This window comes from Magallana gigas, chromosome 2 (assembly GCF_963853765.1).
Source record: "Magallana gigas chromosome 2, xbMagGiga1.1, whole genome shotgun sequence".
Taxonomy (NCBI): Eukaryota; Metazoa; Mollusca; class Bivalvia; order Ostreida; family Ostreidae; genus Magallana; species Magallana gigas.
The window spans coordinates 16,811,978-16,833,456 of NC_088854.1; the positions used below are offsets into that span (position 1 = coordinate 16,811,978).

General features: G+C 31.9%; 2 protein-coding genes across 3 annotated transcripts; one reads left to right on the top strand and one right to left on the bottom strand.

Annotated features, from left to right (window-relative positions):
- Window positions 1-811: 811 nt before the first annotated feature.
- LOC105318547 (high-affinity choline transporter 1) lies at window positions 812-19,036 on the bottom strand. 2 transcript variants are annotated; one of them, XR_010710826.1, is made up of 12 exons: window positions 18,849-19,036; window positions 18,571-18,654; window positions 10,515-10,692; window positions 9,945-10,052; window positions 8,885-9,040; window positions 5,787-5,935; window positions 4,677-4,802; window positions 4,045-4,198; window positions 3,051-3,158; window positions 2,367-2,473; window positions 1,373-2,039; window positions 812-1,327 (listed from the first exon to the last, which is right to left on the bottom strand). XR_010710826.1 is itself a non-coding variant. In XM_020063410.3 (11 exons), the coding sequence occupies exons 3-11, from the start codon at window positions 10,687-10,689 to the stop codon at window positions 1,533-1,535; spliced, it is 1,590 nt and encodes a 529-aa protein (XP_019918969.3). In that variant the 5' UTR covers window positions 10,690-10,692; window positions 18,571-18,654; window positions 18,849-19,036; the 3' UTR covers window positions 812-1,532. The 2 variants fall into 2 exon arrangements, 1 of the variants encoding a protein (XP_019918969.3); XM_020063410.3 differs by having other exon boundaries at window positions 812-2,039.
- A 228-nt stretch (window positions 19,037-19,264) lies between these two features.
- Window positions 19,265-20,667, top strand: LOC105318548 (histone PARylation factor 1). The gene has a single exon (XM_011415747.4). The coding sequence runs from the start codon at window positions 19,298-19,300 to the stop codon at window positions 20,552-20,554; it is 1,257 nt and encodes a 418-aa protein (XP_011414049.3). The 5' UTR covers window positions 19,265-19,297; the 3' UTR covers window positions 20,555-20,667.
- Window positions 20,668-21,479: the final 812 nt, after the last annotated feature.

The window sequence follows — 21,479 nt, forward strand, 5'->3', positions numbered from 1 at the left end:
AGGAGTCAAAAATGTAAAAAGTTTACAGAATAGTCCAGAATATTCTAATAATATACTAACCTACTATATATAACAAGACAGATGGACAGACAGACAGATGAACGCCAGACAAAAAATGATCAAAAAAGCTCACTTGAGCTTTCAGCTCAGATGAGCTAAAAATCAAATAAATTACATTGCTTTGCCTTCAAATTCTCTCTAGCAACTCTTCAAACTTAAGGCATTTAAATACAACATTAAACTTTATCCATAAAAGATGGAAGATAATTGTTAAATGGATAAAATAACTACACTGTATAATAGTAATTAGAGTAAAGTGCTCTAAAAATAAAATAGTTTTCTATGACCCAATTAAACATAGCAAATATATGTATATAAGCAGAACTATTATCATAGTTTCAAAATAAAGGTTCAATAAAATGAATACACGATACAACAATTAAAAAGTAGGAAATCTGACTAAAATTCAAAGCCTCATAAACTGTTACATACTACATGTTTGTATAGATAAACAAACTTTTGTATTTCAATGAATTTTACAACTTAAGAACAATTGATTGAATTATTTTGAAGTGAATATGGAGAGAGAGAGAGAGAGAGAGAGAGAGAGAGAGAGAGAGAGAGAGAGAGAGAGAGAGGGTGTTTACATTCAGATTGGCAGTAACTGTAAGACATACAAATTTAATATATGAGCATTATCGCATCAGTTGCACAAAAAATACATGTAAGGGATAAGGAGTTAGTCTTAATCTGACCTGCTAGTTGTATGTATAAATATAATTTGAAATAACTTACTTCATAATGCATGAAAAGGAATGCAAAGTATAATCAAAATATAGTTACTAGTATTTCTACAATCCTTGTGCACATAAAAATATGGACAAAAAAATATCAAGTAACTTATTTTTAAATGCATGAGATGGAATGCCCATCATGATAAAGTATAGCTATTTTTTACAATCTTAATGCAATAAAATATTGACCAAAAACAACAATTCTCCGACTAGCTATTTATGACAGGATTTAAATGTTTTGCAGTGATGGTTGTAAACCATGACAAACATTAAACATTTCAGTGTATATCTATGATACACCTATTCCACAAAATGTAAATATTAGTGGCAGTACTTTTTGTAAAACCTCCAAAAACCATACCTGGTACATGTATATAAATCTGAGTTTAATGCCATATCATCAAAAAGATTTCATGATTACTTGATATGCAATAAAAAAAAAATCATGAACACTTATATGTGTAACTTTTGATGAAAAATTAGGTTACCTCATGTGTAAAACTGTATAAACTTTTGGTGAATAATATGGTGACCTCGTGTGTAAAACTGTATAAACTATTGATGAATAATATGGTGACCTCATGTCATAATGTTTTTAGTGCTAGTACTTGAAATAACGTTACAATCATTCACTCTGATTTCCAGCACAGACTACATGTACACTATATATTTTCAAAACTTGAATTTGTGTAAAATTGTCCCCAGTGTTTTTTTTTAAATGCTATCATTCAGTACAACTCAGCTTCTAGAGAAAGACATAAGAGGGTGACTGGAGGAGTAGCCATTTGTTATGTTAGGGTCTTCCCTGGTTCCCGCCTCACTGACATGGTATTTGTTATTTTGTGTTTTCCTACACAAGTACTGTCTGACTAAATCAGCAGTCAATGACAGGGTCACTATGGTAATGAGTGAGATCACCATGGCGAAACTCCGGAAGGGGAACTGCTGTCCATCATCCTTGCTGTACATTGGATACTCGATAAATGGCTGCCAGTCCAGCAGGACTTCCCCTGCACCAATCCGAAGAAGAGTTCCAACCAGGAATCCTGGGATAGCTCCGTAAACATTGGTCTTCTTGAAGAAAACAGCACAAAACAGTTGTGGTAGAACAATCACAAAGACAATGTCAGCTGCTAAGACAAACAGTCCATACACTATGGGTACAAAGAGAGAGACCAGGGTAGCCAGTGTACCAACACAGAATATTGAGACAGTCTGTACCCACAGGGTTTCTGTGTCCTGGGCCTGCAAAATAAGCAACATTTACATGTAGATATTTAATATCTATATACATTTAGATATTTAATATCATGTTAAAGGTAAAACTTAAGAATATTTAATTTTCTTATATTAACTTGCAAACTAAAGATAGCTAGCTATTGTCCAACAATGGGAAATAACTAGATTTTTAACTTATCATACAAAATAGCATAGGAGTCGTGTACTCATACTGTACATGCTGAAAAAAGAAAAACAAAGAAATACACCTAGAATAATATCAGTTACAAATATTCTTGATAGTTATATATGTTATTGCCTTTATCGCAGAACCACCATTTTTGCAAGTTTTACCTTTTTTCTAATGATCTTTTTATAGATGTTATTGGTAAACATAGAACTTGAGCCAAGTATTGAACTATCCATTGAGGACATCACAGCTGCAGAAATTGCACCAAGACCTTAAAAATAACATAAGATATCCATGTACAATTCCGCAAATTGATTTTGCCATACTGATGGTACAACAATTTTACTCTATTGTAGTAGAAAATTGTTGCAAACTAGCACAATTAACTTTGGTCTGCTACAAAGAACATGCATGTAAATTTTTTTATATCAAATATCACTGTTATCTAGCACTGATTGTCAATGTAATCTTAGGTTATGTGAATTTGGGTTACTGTCACCAATCTTCAGTCAACTACAAAATTACTGTAAATTAGAATAATGATACTGTATTTTTAGTCCCTATTACTGTTATCATCATCTTCAAATAATTTTAATAGTCATTTTGGATCATTATTAATGTTGCTTTCAGTCAATTTGTGAAATAATATTGGCTCCCTCTAACAGCTATCCATTCAGTCAATAATTACAATAATCTCAAGTCAGCTGTTACTTTTTCCTTAGATAGGTACTATTACTGTGATTTTTATTGATCCCAAAATATTTTCATCTTGAGCCACTATGCTAATGAATTCTAGATCCATGTAAGCAATATTAAAAAAGAATTGCATGTTTCAGCATATTGCATACCTAAAATAGCAACCCAGTTAGGTGTGAATTCATGTAGAACATAGGGCAGAGTCATGCTTGATTGATTCAATGCCATTGGGGAGGCACCAAGTGTAGTGTTGCTCCAATCTACAAAGAATATCAAAAATGGATAAGTACATGTATATAGGTAACTGCAAAATTGAATTAAATTTTTTTTTTTACAATGTTTATCTTTATGCTTGTTTGATTTGCATATAAATGTACAGAATAGTGAATTTTAAATAAATCCATCTAATCAAAGATAATCTGTTCCATGCACTTAACATAAATCAACCCCATAAATCTTTTTCCCTCTATGAAAAAAAACCAGAGTTCCTATTGAAATAATTCTTTAAAAAATGTGAGTATGTGTTTAAGGTCTGCAATTTCATTATACTCTGTCCCAAGATATTTTGGATTCACGTTTGGCTTAATTGTTTGATATTTATAAATACCTCAGGATTCAAACGATGTTCATTCAAAAGTATGAAAAATTTCCAAGATTTCTCAGTCAAAACGCCCTTGTTAGCTTATCAGGTTTCAATACAATGCTAAAAAATGTGATGTCTACGGAGATTTTGCATTGCAGCAAGCCCGGATGATAACGTTGAAATATTGTGCGATGTATTCCGACTGTATTCCGAATGGAGAAAAGATGTAAACATTCCCCATTATAAATCTCCGTAAGGAATCTGTTTTCGTTCCTGTGAATTTTTCCGAGTGAAAGATGATAATGTGTCAATGAAATTATCTTGGAAAATATCCCTTTCAACTATTTCAATTGCACTTCTTTCACAGGTAAGTGTATTTTTTATTAAAAATCGTCCAAATGTGCAGCATAAATATCTTGGGACAGACTATAGTTTAATTCTCTTTCAGTCTGATCTTATAGATAAATTGCTCCATTGATTATCTGATAATAAGCATATCCTGACCCTTTGCCTGGCTTTGTCTTATTTGTTACCCAGATACAGTCCTACGGTACATGACTTACTGGCACTCACTGCCACCGCTCCAATAACCACTGAGGGAATGGCCAGGATCAAAGCACTGAATGCCCCCGCCACAGACAATAGCTGGGCCTGTCTACCACTTCTGACAGAGAGCACTCTCTGGAAATAGGCCTGCCAGGGAATGGTTCCAAAAATCTGAAAAAATGCAATAACACAATCATGTGAGAAATCTAAATGTGGAAATAACAATTTGTGTGGAGCCCAAATACCAGACTTTGTAGTTTTTTCAGATGGCTGACTTGATTACTGCATACAAGAAATGCTTGCCCCGTTTTATTTTCACCCCTTTCGCCCTCGTTGTTAGCGGGCGAATTTAAGACTTTACGAATTTCAATGTCTCAAGTTATCTCTTTTGCAACACGTCTGAGTGAATTCAAGAATGTGGGAAACTGTTTGCAAGTGTAGAAGGATGAAAATTACATGGGGCAAAAATAACCTTGTTTACAGTATATATTTTGTTTTAGATGCTTACATCTTTAATTAGTTTTTATGCTATGCTTTTATGATAAATCCTTTTATCTTTGAAATTTTACATATTTAAGTAGTTTCTTTTCCCCGTAACTCAATGAAAATTATTAATCTGACAAAAATTATCATTTTAAATGAGCATTACCATAGCAATGAATAGGTCAATCCAAGGACTGGTGATGCTTGGGTCAAATTGTCCAATCCATACATCTGATGATGCCGCTACACTGCCAACATTTTGATTGGTCAGAATGAAAGGCAGTGTCAAACCCTAAGCAAAACAGTATCTTCAGTACTGATATCAAAGCAACAAAACAGCATTTTAGATTTCAGAGAAACTATATGACTCAAATTTTGCAACAATAAATAAATCAAGTAGAGGGTCCTAAAGCACATCATTTGACTGGTATGTATGTATAGCTTGTAGCAAATTACCACATGTCTTCACCATGCAAAGCTTTCTATTACTCTTTCTATATATGCCATATTGTTTCACTTTTTAATTGATTTCAAAGAAAAGAGGTTTATTTTGACTTTCGGCAATAAATGGCTGTAAAAAAATTGCATTTATTCTTCCTTATTCTGCATTATATAAATTAATACAAAAAACTGATTTTCCAGATGAGAGATAGCTAAATTGCATACAAAATATAAACTTATCCCAATATCCATAGGATAGACATTTAGTATATCACAAACGCAATAATACATCAGATTTATAGACATCAATTCGTGAGCAGCAAATATCTTTGTACGGTAGATAACATGAGTATAATAGCTTAGTTAAATCATATGATTTGCAAGCGATTTGGAGAGTTAAATATCTTGATGTGAGCAGCAATTGCCAGCAAGAATGTATATGATTTAGCGATTAGGATCTCAACTGTTTTTCAAGATTATATTAGCAATGCTAAAGTAATGGAGTCTAAATGTCCATGTTGGCACTTTATAAACCTTGAAACAAGCACCAAGAGTACATATGGAAAGGTATTTGTTAAAATATTAAAGCACAACGCTGATGAAGGAAAGACTGATTGGAAAAGGTATTCAGAGGCGTGTTCAACAGAGAAAGCGCTCGCCAAAATTTGTGTTGCAGGTACAGATAATGTTGAACACACCTCTAAGTTACTCATGTGACCTAAAAATCAAATATTTAGCATAAAAAAGGAATGCTGTCATTCATTTTTGACATTTAAAAGATAACTTTTAAAGAATATACACAGGTATGAAGTTGTCCATGTTAATTAATACACACCAAACCAAAGATGATGAAGATGAGCTGAACAATGTCTGTGTAAGCGACAGAGATCATTTGACCAAACATGGTGTAAAAGATGGTAGCTGCTGAGGAGCTGACAATGGCTATACTCAGGGGGATGTTCACAATAACACTAAGGCTGGTCCCTGTCAATAAACACATCACTTCTGTAGGTGCAAGCAGCCACTCTTTACATACCAGTGTAGATACATGTACACAGAGGAAATAATGTCATCATTTCATTCATTAAAGATTCTTTGTCTACCAAAATCCTGCAAAGCTAAATGATGAAAAGTTAAAAGGCAAAACTAAAAAAAAAAAATTGATTTTTTAAAATTGATTTTTAGCATTTAGAAGTCAGAACACACTTATTTAAGCTGTTAGTAAATGCCTTTTTTATCCTTTGTGAGAATGCATTAACAGCATAAAAAAACACATCTATGATAAGTATATGACAGTCATAATATCAATTAAGCTTTGTGATTATGTTTATCATTTTAATTCTGTACATGTATTTAATTGGCAATCCTTTCTGATACCAACATGGCTTTTAAACATTTACAGATTAGAACAAACAAGATATCTGTGAGCCAATGCTCACTAGTGATACCCCCGCTCTGATGTGAATATGCAAAATAAGCAAAGTCGACATTTAACAGAAAGCTGGCATCCGATTGGTACAGAAATATATCCCACAATATGGCATGCCTAAACAAATAGTGTGTTAAAATTTCAAGCATCTGCGATAAATAGCTGCTGAGAAATCTTTGAGGAAAATTTGTTTGAAAATTTTGGCTAAAATAAACAAAGTACTCATTTAACAGGAAGATGACGTCCGATTGGTACAAAAATATATCCCACCATATGGCATGCCTTAAAAAATACTGTGTTAAAATTTAAAGCATTTCTGATAAATAGCTGCTGAGAAATCTTTGAGGAAAATTTGTTTGAAAATTTTGGCAAAAAATAAACAAAGTCATTATTTAACAGGAAGTTGACGTCTGATTGATACAAAAATATATCCCACAATATGGCATGCCAAAACAAATAGTTTGTTAAAATTTCAAGCATCTGCGATAAATAGCTGCTGAGAAATCTTTGACGAAAATTTGTTTGAAAATTTTGGTTAAAAAATCAGCAAAGTCGTCATTTAACAATAAGTTGACGTCCGATTGGTAGAAAAATATATCCCACGATATGGCATGCCTTAACAAACACTGTGTTAAAATTTCAAGCATCTGCGATAAATAGTTGCTGAGAAATCTTTGACGAAAATTTGTTTGAAAATTTGGTTAAAAAATAAGCAAAGTTGTCATCTAACAGGAAGTTGACGTCCGATTGATACAAAAATATATCCCACAATATGGCATGCCTAAACCAATAGTGTGTTAAAATTTCAAGCATCTGCAATAAATAGTTGCTGAGAATTCTTTGACGAAAATTTGTTTGAAAATTTTGGCAAAAAATAAACAAAGTCGTCATTTAACAGGAAGTTGACGTCTGATTGGTACAAAAATATATCCCACGATATGGCATGCCTATACAAATACTGTGTTAAAATTTCAAGCATCTGCGATAAACAGTTGCTGAGAAATCTTTGACGAAAATTTGTTTGAAAATTTTGGTTTAAAAATCAGCAAAGTCGTCATTTAACAATAAGTTGACGTCCGATTGGTAGAAAAATATATCCCACGATATGGCATGCCTTAACAAACACTGTGTTAAAATTTCAAGCATCTGCGATAAATAGTTGCTGAGAAATCTTTGACGAAAATTTGTTTGAAAATTTGGTTAAAAAATAAGCAAAGTTGTCATCTAACAGGAAGTTGACGTCCGATTGATACAAAAATATATCCCACAATATGGCATGCCTAAACCAATAGTGTGTTAAAATTTCAAGCATCTGCAATAAATAGTTGCTGAGAATTCTTTGACGAAAATTTGTTTGAAAATTTTGGCAAAAAATAAACAAAGTCGTCATTTAACAGGAAGTTGACGTCTGATTGATACAAAAATATATCCCACAATATGGCATGCCTATACAAATACTGTGTTAAAATTTCAAGCATCTGCGATAAACAGTTGCTGAGAAATCTTTGACGAAAATTTGTTTGAAAATTTTGGTTAAAAAATAAGCAAAGTCGTCATTTAACAGGAAGTTGACGTCCGATTGGTACAAAAATATATCCCGCGATATGGCATGCCTTAACAAACACTGTGTTAAAATTTCAAGCATCTGCGATAAATAGTTGCTGAGAAATCTTTGACGAAAATTTGTTTGAAAATTTGGTTAAAAAATAAGCAAAGTTGTCATCTAACAGGAAGTTGACGTCCGATTGATACAAAAATATATCCCACAATATGGCATGCCTAAACCAATAGTGTGTTAAAATTTCAAGCATCTGCAATAAATAGTTGCTGAGAATTCTTTGACGAAAATTTGTTTGAAAATTTTGGCAAAAAATAAACAAAGTCGTCATTTAACAGGAAGTTGACGTCTGATTGATACAAAAATATATCCCACAATATGGCATGCCTATACAAATACTGTGTTAAAATTTCAAGCATCTGCGATAAACAGTTGCTGAGAAATCTTTGACGAAAATTTGTTTGAAAATTTTGGTTAAAAAATAAGCAAAGTCGTCATTTAACAGGAAGTTGACGTCCGATTGGTACAAAAATATATCCCGCGATATGGCATGCCTTAACAAACACTGTGTTAAAATTTCAAGCATCTGCGATAAATAGTTGCTGAGATAAATGCGACAGAAATTTTTGTTACGGACGGACAGACAGACGGACAGACAGACGGACAGACAGACGGACGGACAGACAGACAGACACACAAGGGTAAAACAGTATACCCCCTCTCCTTCGGAACGGGGGTATAATTATATAAACCCTTTCTTATTAGATGTAAAAAGTATGATATTACAGATAAAAAAAATTGGTTTGTAGCAGTGAATTTTTACTGTATAAGCATTAGAATAAAAGAAAAACAATATCCAAAATGAACATGTACATATCAAAAGAGAGTATATGTAATACATGAACTTTCATAAACTGATACAGAAGAATGGTGCTCCAAAGCTTACCGAGAGCTACTAAGATGGAGGCCGTCCAGAACACATCCCCACACAGTGTAGCAAAGTAGACCAGAACCACCACTAGAGCTCCAGACTTCTCCTGGATGGGATCCAACATGGTCAGGTACTGACGGTCTCTCATTGGACGAGCAAATATAACACCACCTAAAGCAATCAGCATTTTTCTGTCATACATGTACTTGCATTGGTAGGTTTTTTGAACATTATGTACCCTGTATACATTGTAGGAACAGAGAACATATTTTATCATTGAAAAGAATAAATCACAACAATTTAATTATGGTTTCATGTATACAGGAGATTTTTGTGAAGATAAAGTTATATTCATTTATTTAATTAAACCAGTAGGTTCAGAGTTGTCAGTCACATGGCTTTAATAAACAGAGGCCCATGGGCATCATTGCTAAAATGAGCAACATTGTCAATATCTGGCCCCAGCAGCAAACAAGCTTTACTTTATCTACAGTAATTTAATCAAAGACAAAAAGTCATCCTCCATTACTGTGATCTTTCTTTGATAAATTACAGCTCCATTTATATCATAGGATGTACCGGTAGCTTCTATGATCTTCACGCAAAAATTTTTAATGTTCATTTTTATGATGAACTTTGACCTCCATGTGGGTCTATTTCTAAACCCCTATAAATGTCATGATTTAAATAAACAAGATTCTACTCTCTATTAGAAGCTTAAGTTATGTGTAAGTTTTCTTGATATCGTTGTCCGTGAGATTTTGAAGATGATTTTTAAATAACCCCAACTAATTCTCATCTATCCTTGGAAGTGGGCTTTGCCTTTCTTTAACATTACACTTGAGGATGTTTTTCCTGAGTCTGGTGGTTGAAATTAACTTATAGGTTCTGGTGAAGACAATGCAAATGTAAAAGGTTAATTAAAACAAGGATAAAACTACCAGGGTATGACAGGCATTTTACAAAGCTCTCTTAAGTCTTGAACTCAGGTGTGGTAGGCCAAAAATGTAATCAGCTTCAAAAATGACATAGTATTTTTTTAAACTGAATAAGCTGTCTTGGCTTCTTATTTTACCTAGGATCAATCCAATGAAAATACCAAATGGAGCTAGAGTCCACACCATCCCACTCGATGCAATGGACTCGGCTGTTCCATTGATGTATCCTCCCCCAACTGTTGTAGCTGGTAATGAAAAGGCCAGTGTTACAGTAAGATTGAATCATTAACTGAATGTAACAAAAGATTAGGGATGACATAATTATCAATAACATTGGACAAGTAAATTACTTAAAATATCATGTAAACAATTAAATTACTTGAAATGCATTTATCATAAAATTGAGAATTTCAAAATGATGTTAGTTAATGAATACAATGTATCATACATGTAAATATACACTTCTGATTGTAATACATTTCAAAAAAAATTTGAAAATTAAAAAAAAATTCATACATGTAAATATACAAATTAAATGATCAATTAACTTCTGATTGTAATACATTTCAAAAAAAATTTGAAAATTAAAAAAAATTAAGGCAAAATTTTACATTTCACATCATCATCATTTGACATTTTACATCTTCATAGAGAATTTTTCTCTAAGCTTTCAAGCATTATAATGGAAACCAAGCATTGATTTTTACCTGTCATGGTGAAGATCCCTACAACCACGTTGATATCCCTCCCAGCCACAATGGCCTCCTCCATCCTAGAGCTCCCATTCCTCTTCCTCTTGAGCCTGGCCGCCAGAATGCCGACCACGATAATGACCAGGTAAAAGAGGAGCAGCACCACCAGACCCAGCACATTAACAGCCATGGTCTAAATATTACAAATATCCAATATTTTTATTTTTTGTCTGAATCAGAATGAATGTACCAGACTGAGTAATTTTATTTTCTAGCTGTTTACATTATAAGAATGACGTGCTGGTATTTTTTAAGTTGATTTCTAGCTGTTTTAAATGCAAGTCCACAGTCCTGGTATGGACCTGTCTGATAATGAATTGTTGTTTTATACATTTCCAAAACAGAAACAGGTCAACAGAATGCACAACAATGTACATGTTACCTATTTTGTGACCTGTACTGTGTGTGGTGAAATAAACAGCATTGAATGAAGTATGTATCACATTCACTTCGAGCAAACAAAATATTATTAATTTTGCAATAATGTTTTCCAATTCAGAATTACCTGATATATCACTTTGTTACAAAAAATCTACTGTAAATCAAAAAAACATTTTCAAAAAAATTAATATAAATGTTTTTTCCATCAGAAGATAAACAAATTATATCTTCTGAAACAAGCATCATAATTGGATCATTATATTTTTAAAAGAACTTGCTTTATGCATGTTTATGTGAATTCTACAAAATGTAGCAGTTACATTCTGAAGAAGATATTTTTAACATGTTTAAGCCCTTGAAGATAAAGATGTTTATGTCATGTCTTAATTTCTTTAATTTTTTTTAAGCAGGTAAATCTTCAAGTGTCTGCATTCAATTATAGAAGCCCTTTGAATGTGTTCAGTTAAAAGACCTCAAGTTCTATTTGTTTGTGATTACAGGTGACTCTTGATGGCTCCATTACTTATAAAGTAGCTCTTGGTCTCTCAAAGTGAAATAAACTGTCTCAATTTTTGTCGTTTATCGATACCGTACATGTAATTACTGAGCAAATCTACTTCTGATTTCTCTATAATCTAAATTAAACATATTTGATTATTCATTGTTTTTTTAACCTGTTAAATAAAGTGTTGGTAGTGAATACACATCATTTATTGTATATAATTCACCCCGAGTGTACCTCACCTAACAGTACATGCATGGTGCTTATCAATTGTTTGTATACATAGCTATAACATGTATAAAACACCTATATATATGCTTTGTTTTAAGGGTATATTTAATTGATTTATGATTTGTTCTTTATAATTAACTCTTGTGCAACATAACTTTGGTCAATTTAGCGTTGTTAAGAATATTTGAATTTGCATGCATATCAAGCCTTCGATCTTGCAATGTATGCGGGTCCTTCAAGAAGTACACTCCTATGTTTTAAGTCCTTTGGGTTTTATATTATAAATACCTGGTAATTAAATTTATTCCTTGCATGCCATTTAATGCCTACTGAGCAAAAAATAAGAAACAAGGTAGCTACCATTTGACAATTCAGTGCCTACACTAAGCTTAAATAAGAGGCTAATGGGCCACAATACTCATGCATGCACCTAAACGTTAAATATGCATGGTTTTACAAATGAACACTATACGTAATGAGTCATTAACTATATATAGTTTACAATCATAATCTATAGTTAACAGTTAAGTATAGTTTATGGTTCATAAACTACAATTAATGGTCAATAAACCTAGTTTATCAATTGTGAAACTATAGTTAACACCATTAATCTATATTTCACATTTGTAAACTGTAGTTAATTTAACATGAACATCTATGTTTAAGAAGTGAAAACTATAATCAACACTAAAAAACAAACATTTGTGATTGCAAAGCATATCGTTTATCTGATAAATAAAGTTTCATGTATTTGAAACTATGATTATAAACCTCTTAAGGATGCATGTTTAATCATGCATGCAAGGTTTGAGTTCTCAAATCCGGATAGTTTTAAAGTTCAATCTCATGAGAAAAATTTGTTTTAAATACAAAAAGTATTTATGAAATGAATTATTATTGATATAACAATCAATATTTTTACTAAATTAAGCAAAACAGAGGAAATTTGGACTAAATTTTTCAGATTTTGTTTTCCACTGAAATATTTTTGGTAGCTACTATAATATTCAAAGTTAAGATTTTTTTTGTTAATCAACATAATTTTGCATATTTTCTGTTGGTTTTATCTTGCTTTTTCATTTAGATAATCGTATGGCACACACTGCAAAAATATTGAAAAATGCTTAAAAATGATAAAAGACACCACATGTCTCAAAAGTTTGATCATTGACCTCAAATAAATTTTATGCCAGCAGAGAAAGGTCAAAATACTTAGTTTAATACTATAAATGTTTAAGCATTATCATTATTCAGTTTTTTGTTATATTGAATCAAAAATGGGTAGTAATTCAGGGTTGCAATGTCTCTAAGACCCGGGAGGCGGGGAATTTCCCGGGCCACCTAAAGTGACGTAATTACCCGGCTATTTTTTCATTTCAATCACAATCTAGCTATAAGCTAGACCTCCAGATCCCCTTCTACTTTTTTATTTCTCCCTTCTACATCAATTTTTAGAGACAACTCTGTAATTTGAAAACTGATACAGGGCTATAATATCTATAAAAATTGTGAATAAAAACTTAATGCTTTGTATCTATTTAATGTCACTACCATTCATAAACTGTATTTCATTTGTTAAAGAGTTAAGCAATTTGTATTTTTATCCCAATTAAATAAATCTCAATCATAATTTAAAATTTTTATGGATTTTTCTCAAATTTTCAAAAAATATTCAATGGCCGTTAACTCAAAAAGTAGGTCATTGACCTACTTTTTTGAAAGTGAAGAATAACACTACCATGTAAGGTCTATAACACACAATAGTTGGTTTTTCATTATCATCAGTGGAATTTTTTTCATTCTGAGTAAACGTCATCCTTATAATCATAGTTAACGAATGCAAATTACAGTTTACAGATGTGAATCTATATTTATCAGCAAAATCTATGTTTAACGTTATTTGCAGACAGATTATCATTTAGTGCTGAAACGAATACCATAAATCAGTATTCGAATATTTGTGAGTGCCTACAAATATTCGAATATGAATCGAATGGTATTAAGCATATTTGATAGTTTGTATTACTAAGTGGGTGTATGTGTAGACTGCTTAAACACGTCAATTCGAAGTTGAATCTTAATGCATTAGTATCCATTGAATTGGGTGCGCATTTATTTTTTATGCAAATAATAATATATTTAATTCTTTTTTTTTAATTTCCATCAACTACAATCAAAAGATTAATTACTTCTTTAATAATATACTGCAGTCCTGACTCTTGTATGAGACTGATATGTAACTTCGAAAGTCATTCCAAATATTTCCGCCATTTTTGATATAGTATTAAACAGAAAACCAAAAATGCTCATAATTCATGAAATGTTCTGTTTAAATATAATTTAAAAAAAACAAATTATATTGAGGTATCTTTTTTAAACAAAAATTTCGATGTACCTTTCGATATTAACTCTCTGTAGCTTACACTCGTTCAAACATTTAAGCAAATTAAGTATTTCTTCAGAGTCTGATATGAATTGAAAAATCCAGAATGTTTGTATTCGTTTTGATGTAAACCCTGCTTTTACTTTCAATGTAAACAAGCATGGTGGATGAGTCTATTACTAGGTTAAGTAATAGACTCTACCAAGCATGGCAGTCATAGATGGCTTTCTCTTTACTTTCGTTCAGAGTAAAATGTTTCCAGCTTCTCTTTTCCATTGTAACGAAATAACCTATGCTGCATAGTTTACAGTGCTTAATATGGGTGTGAAACATGTGATCGAATATTCGAATGCTATATAGATATATATTCGAATATCAGAAATTTACTATTCATTGGCAAATATTAGAACATTCGTTTCAGCATATTATCATTCGAAAACTATAGTTTACAACTTTTAAATATTGTTTTGCAGATGGAAACTACAGTAAACAAATCGTTAATTATAGTTTACAGATCGTTTACTTAACTATAGTTTACGGTTTGCAAATTAATTGTTAACTATAGTTTACAGTTCATAAACTAAAAGTATTGTTAACATCATTAGCATCATTAAACATAGTTAACAGTCAATAAACCTAGTTTATCATCTTTGAAACTTTACTTAATGCTGTTAATCTATATTTCACATCTGTCACCCATAGTTAACGCCATCATCTGTGAAACAACCATTTGCAATTGCAAAACATAATTTATCTGATAAATAAAAATTTGTTTCACAATTGTTAAACTATGATGAACAACTCTTAACTATATTTAACCAGTGCAAATTATAGTTTACAGATGTGAATCTATATTTATCAGCAAAATCTATTAATTGTTAACATTATTTGCACACAGATAAACTAGCTTAGATTATTATTCGTTAATAACTATAGTTTACAACCGTGAAATATAGTTTTACAAATGAAAACTATAGTTAACAAAAATGTTAACAAAACAGTTTGCGCTTCGTAAACTATAGTAACTAGTAGATAAACCTAATTCATCAAATTACGAAATGTGAAACTATGTTAAGCTTATTTTTGTGAATTTGGCGTGCCATACATAGTTGCATGGTAGCCTTCAGCAGCCCCTAATCAAATCAGGGCAATATTGCTGAAAGTCACTTTTATTACATTAAATTCTAGCCACATCCTTGAACACCCCTAGGAATATGTTTGGAATGTTTTCTTTATCGTTGATAAATACGTAATAAATCCAGAGGTGCTCGAATGAAAGTTCACGAGACTTCACCGAGATTTGTTCAGTTCCTGTGAAATTTCGAGCGGAAGTATAAGTGTTCGGATAATATTCTCAAAATACGTAAGTTCTGGTCGTTTTTTATATCATATTTTACATTGATTTATGTTAAAACGTGAAAAGCTTTTAAGATGTATGTCTTATTTCACCATCTAGCAGTTATTTATATTAAACGATAATATTCAGAACAGAGTTATTGTTTGTGTTCAACCACGTGTAGAGTGGTTGAAAATATAAACATTGGGTTGCTTAATAAAATCATAGTCATATTTGATGTGTGTGTGTGGTGTGCAATACCATGTTTTAAAAAAAATAATGGGTGTCTGCTTTGCATAAAAACTTAGTATATCTATGGCACGCCAAATTCACAAAAATGAGCAAAACATAATTTCACAGTCGATAAACTAGGTTTATCGACTGTTAACTATAGTTTACGGATCGTAAACAATAGTTACCGACATTAATCTATATTTCACATCTGTAAACTATAGTTAACGCGATAATCTATGTTTCACATCTGTAAACTATAGTGAACACTTAAAACAATTATTTGCGGTTGTTAAACATAGTTTATCTGATAAATAGGGTTTTATGATCAGTAAACTACGGTTTACAAATCTAAAGCACGCCCAATTCACATAAATTAGCAAAACATAGTTTCACAAGTCGATAAACTAGGTTTATCGGGTGTTAACTATAGTTTACGGATCCAAAACTATAGTTACCGACGTTGATCTATATTTCACATCTGTTAAACATAGTTTACGAATGCAAATCTATGTTTTTCTGTCTGGAAATACACGTTAACAATAGATTTTGCTGATAAATATAGATTAACATCTGTAAACTATAGTTAACATTTGTAAACTATAGTTAAGAGTTGATAAATATAGTTTCACGATTGTGAAACTATATTTATCAGATAAACTTTGTACAATTTGCATTCGTGAACTATAGTTTAGAGTCATTAGGCCAGCATTTTTTTATTTTTAGGTTTACAAACCCGCCGCTCGGTTTTCTGAATTTTTAGAAAAAAAATAAAATTACAAAAAAGATCTATTTTTTCTCCCCGACAGCAAATTTTTCCTAGTAGGAAAAAAGTATCGTCATTGTTAACACAGAGGCATAAAATCTGCTCTTTTTGTGTCATGATAGCCTAAAAATTTCGTACGCATCTTTTTCTCGTGCTACATTCTTCAGAGAAGCTTCTACAAACACTCTGCTGTAAGTTTCATTCTTTGAAGTTTTACCGACAGTGTTGACCAGTGGCTAGACGAGATAGTCACACTTCATTGAACATGGCTTCGATAGTTACCTGTGCAGCTGTTTTCAAGTACATCACTGTAAAATGATTCCCTTTCTTTTTGTGTTGAATTGGCATATGTATTCATTGGCCTTTTTAAAAAATTATTTTACAGAGAGAGAGAGAGAGAGAGATGTATTAAAGATATTATAAATTTCTGCAGTAACTATTCTCATGAACACATTTTAAAGTGACCTGCCTAGTGAATTAAAAAAAATCATATTATTGTTTGTGCATTTTCCGTTATTTTCTGTGCTACGCGCATTGATGAAGTTTTCCGGTCAATTTTTTCTTTGATACGTCGATCAATAGAAAAATTATTATCTTCATTTCTTAAATCATACAGGAGAACACATTATGACTTTATGTACATAACATTTTGGGTTTTGTTTAAAATGAAATGTTGACATGTCCGACAATAGTCTGACTAGTAACTTTGAATCTTGGGCTAGTAAGTTTGCGGCCAAATTTTGTAATTGCACACCCCTGACATTGCTATATGTACATGTAATATCAAAGCTGTATGTCTAATATTAATGTACTATTTCAGTGATATGTTACACCAATGACATACTTTTCACATGCTACACTTGATGCAGTTACACTCCACTATCATGAAGTTGTCATTTATTATATTATTAGAATAAAGATGATGTCATAAAAGTTTTTCTTTCTCCTAATAATCTTTACAATTTTGTGGTTCGTAAACCAAAAAATAAAAAAAATTGTAGGTCAAAAGAGATTTTTAATTTTTTTTTTATTTCCTCCTCCTACGGAACTTTATCATTTTGTTGTTTGTAAACCTAAAAATAAAAAAATGCTGGCCTTAATTATAGTTTCACAATGGTGAAACTATATTTATCAGATTGCAATTGCAAATGATTGTTTTCAGTGTTAACTATAGTTAACAGACGTGAAACATAGATTATCGCGTGAACTATAGTTTACAGACATGAAATATAGATAAACGTCGTTAACTATAGTTTTCAATCCGTAAACTATAGTTAACAGTCGATAAACCTAGTTTATCGACTGTGAAACTATGTTTAGCTCATTTTTGTGAATTTGTCTGATAAATGTAGTTTCATGATTTGCGAAACTATAATTAACAACTCTTAACTATAGTTTATGATTGTAAATTATAATTAACAAATGTGAATCTATATTTATCAGCAAAATCCTTTGTAAACGTTTTTTACAGATAGATAAACTATGATTATCATTCGCAAACTATAGTTTACATTCATGAAATATAGTTTCACAGATGAAAACTATAGTTAACGAATTGTTAACTATAGTTTAGGATCCGTAAACTATATTAAACAGCTGATAAACCTAGTGTATCGACTGTGAAACTATGTTAAGTTCATTTTTGTGAATTTGGCGTGCCATATATATCAAGTAAGCCATTTTCAAGGAACATTCTGCATAAAATAGTATAGTCTGTTTCCCTATTGATGTTATTACTAGGTCAGGCGCGGATCGAAAATTAATCATCAGGAGGGATCTCTTTAAAGCGTGTTAGTTGTTGCAACAGCAGACAAAAACTAAATTTTGTTTTGTCACATTTATTTCTAGAACACATTTTATTCACCAATTAATGAAGATAAAGTTTAAAACAATAATCCTATAGATTTTATATATGACTACAAGAACCTAGATACTGTGAAATAGACTATAAAAACGAGGTACAATTTTTACTACGAAATTGAAAGGTCAAATGAAACCATGTGGTCTAAAATTTTAATAACAATAACATTCCTAGGGGTGTTGAATACCAGATAGACACATTAACTGATCACAATTGAAATTATGAAAAGATTAACATTGAGTTTGCCTAATACATGCAAGTATTTACAAAAAAAATTAAGCCAAATAATAGTTAACAGCATATCAAAATATAATACATACACCACTGTCAAGTGGGTTCCAGTCAGCTACTGAAGGTTTGTTGTTCTACATCCCAGCAAGTTGAATACATGTCACTGACCATCACTATAAATTACATTAAACACTGTTATGAACACATGTGATAAATGGGTTTTTTCTCTCCAATAGAATTTTTTGTAGATGTTTTCTACACATATTTTCTATTTTAACAAAACCGGAGTCAATGACTTATCATACAAGTAGAATCAAGAAAATTAATCTCCCTAACAGGCTAACTCAATCCATGTGCTGCTGTTTACCTGTTTACAAGATACACGTGTAGGTTCCTTCAAAATTCGGTTCAGTGGGTTTTTGGCCCTCCTCGATTTATGTCAACTTGAAGAATTGTCTTTTTGCTTACAACATTACATATTACAATTCATGTTGAATTCAAAAAAAGTTCTGAAACACGCTAATCAACAACTTGTGACATGATAGTACATTAAACTGTTACAACCCAACAAACGGCATCTGATATGGGGTTCTGACCGTATTTTAGTAGGTCCATTCAATGCAAAATCTTTTTATGTATAATTCAGAAAATGATTTATGATTTTAACACTTCATTATTTTTTTATTGACTTAAAATAAATTTATAAGTTTTATTTTTTGTGAATGTCCTTGATTTTTGCCTAACAAGAATTATTCTTTTTTAAAAATGAAATTTCAAAGAATTTACGGTTTTTAAACTTACCCAGTATATACAAAGATGGCGTCGAAGAAACCGTGTAGATATGGCGGGAATTGTTATAGAAAGAATCCACAGCATTTACGGGATTATAGACATCCAAATGATTCACCAGAGTCAGATGAGGAAGCAAACAATCCCAAAAGAAAAAGAGCGAATGATGTCATCGATTCAGAGGAAAATGAAACGAAAAAAACTAAAGGTGTGGATTCGCCAAAAGACAATGATCCTGAAGAGGCATCGGAGAGCCCCAATGAAAGCAGTTGTGATGCCAAAGCAGAAGAAGAAACTGATTCAGATCAAATGGATAAAGACATCCCATCCCCCGATAATGTTAAAGATAACATTAAGCAAAAGTATCTCATGGAAATGCCAGAAGATTTTTACCAATTTTGGGAGTTTTGCAAAGAGCAAAATAAATCACAACCAGAAAACGCAATGTATTCATTCCTGGGTTGGAAGCTAGTCGGACCATATGACATTCTTGCGGGAAAACATAAAGGAATCAGCAGAAACAAGAATGGAAGAAGACCTAACTACCTCTTGCACTACCGCTATTACTATGATCCTCCAGAATTTATGACTGTTATTAGAGGTGATGACAAAACTCAGTTCCATATTGGATATTTCAGAGATGTTCCTTCAGAAATGCCAGTGTTTGTTGCTGTGAACCAAGCAGCAGATTCATGTAACATAGTGCCTAGAGGAGAAAACATATTTGGTGCTGTGAAAAATATCATTGATGAAACATTAAAAGCAAAATCTACTGATCAGGAAAAGAAGAAAAAGATGGAACATTTCCAGAGTAAATTGGTTAACTTTGCGCAGACCAAAGGCATTTGTTTAGCCTTACAAAGCCCTTCAATGAAACAACGCAATAAAAAAGTTGTTTGCAAGAGTTTTCATGGGGCTGGAATTGTTGTTCCTGTTGACCAGAATGAGGTTGGCTATAGGCCAGTACCGGAAACACCAGCTGATTTAAAGAAAATGTTGAAGAAAGTCGTGGATAGTAAAACTGAAAAGGAAAGAGACAAGAATATGGACCCTATTCAAGAACTTGTGACACTTGTACAGTTTGCAAATGATGAATGTGATTATGGGGAGGGACTTGAACTTGGCATTGACCTATTTTCCTATGGAGGAGATGTCCTTCATCCTATTATGGAACATTTGCTCCCCCTCGCTTATCAGCTTCTGGGACGTTTTGAATACAAAGAAATTATTGAGTCGCATTTGCGACACAGATCGCATAAAGTTAACAATGAACTGGAACTCTGAAAAATAATTTCAGTTTCTTCCGAAAATGCCAGCAACCATAGATAATATGTATAGTTTACTTGTATTCATAGTTTGTACCTATTTTCAAGTAAAGCAGATATGTACACATTCAATACTGTTGTTTAATGTCATATTTGAAAGGATATTGTTTAATTATTATTTATTAGTGCTATGTAACATGTATTCCTATGACTTTTACTAGAAATGCTGATTTTTTCTTCAGTCTAGTGATATAATTTATATCATTATTTTAGTTTCCATTATATCATATAACGGAAACTGAAATACAAATTTGCGGAAGCTATAATGTGTTTAAGTGCTTTTTTGTGAAATTGCCATTTGCCAATGAATCAATGTTTATCAGTCCATCTGTAAAGTCATTCTAAGACTTAACAGTAAATAGTACTACATGTAATAACTAATGAGTAAATATTATCCAAGGATATTTATTCAATATTTTGTGAATTTCAATCCTCTTAAACTTGTAACTTGAGAAAAACACTTTAGAAATCTGGAATTGATGGGTGAACAATCAAAGGGAGATGACTTGTCAATTGTCATTTTCTTTTATCTGATTTTTATTTCTCATCTTTCCCATGGGAAATTTTTAAACTTCAAGCATTCACCTTAAAAAGAAAATCAGTACATGTACCGTATAAACATGATCAATCTTCTGCAATAGGATTAATATCATTATTATATGATACTACTATAATATTTTAGGATACTACATGTATATTGTATATGAGATTTATTTAGACGTCAAAATTCACAGATGTGGCCGTTTCTGTTCCATTAATTTAAACTTGTCCTAATGATGCAATGGATTCTGAGATATTAATCACAGACAAGGCATCTTTCTCAGACATGAAGAGTCGGGCCAGTGCTTATCCCCGACTTCCTTGGTGCCAAGCTGATGAGAGTG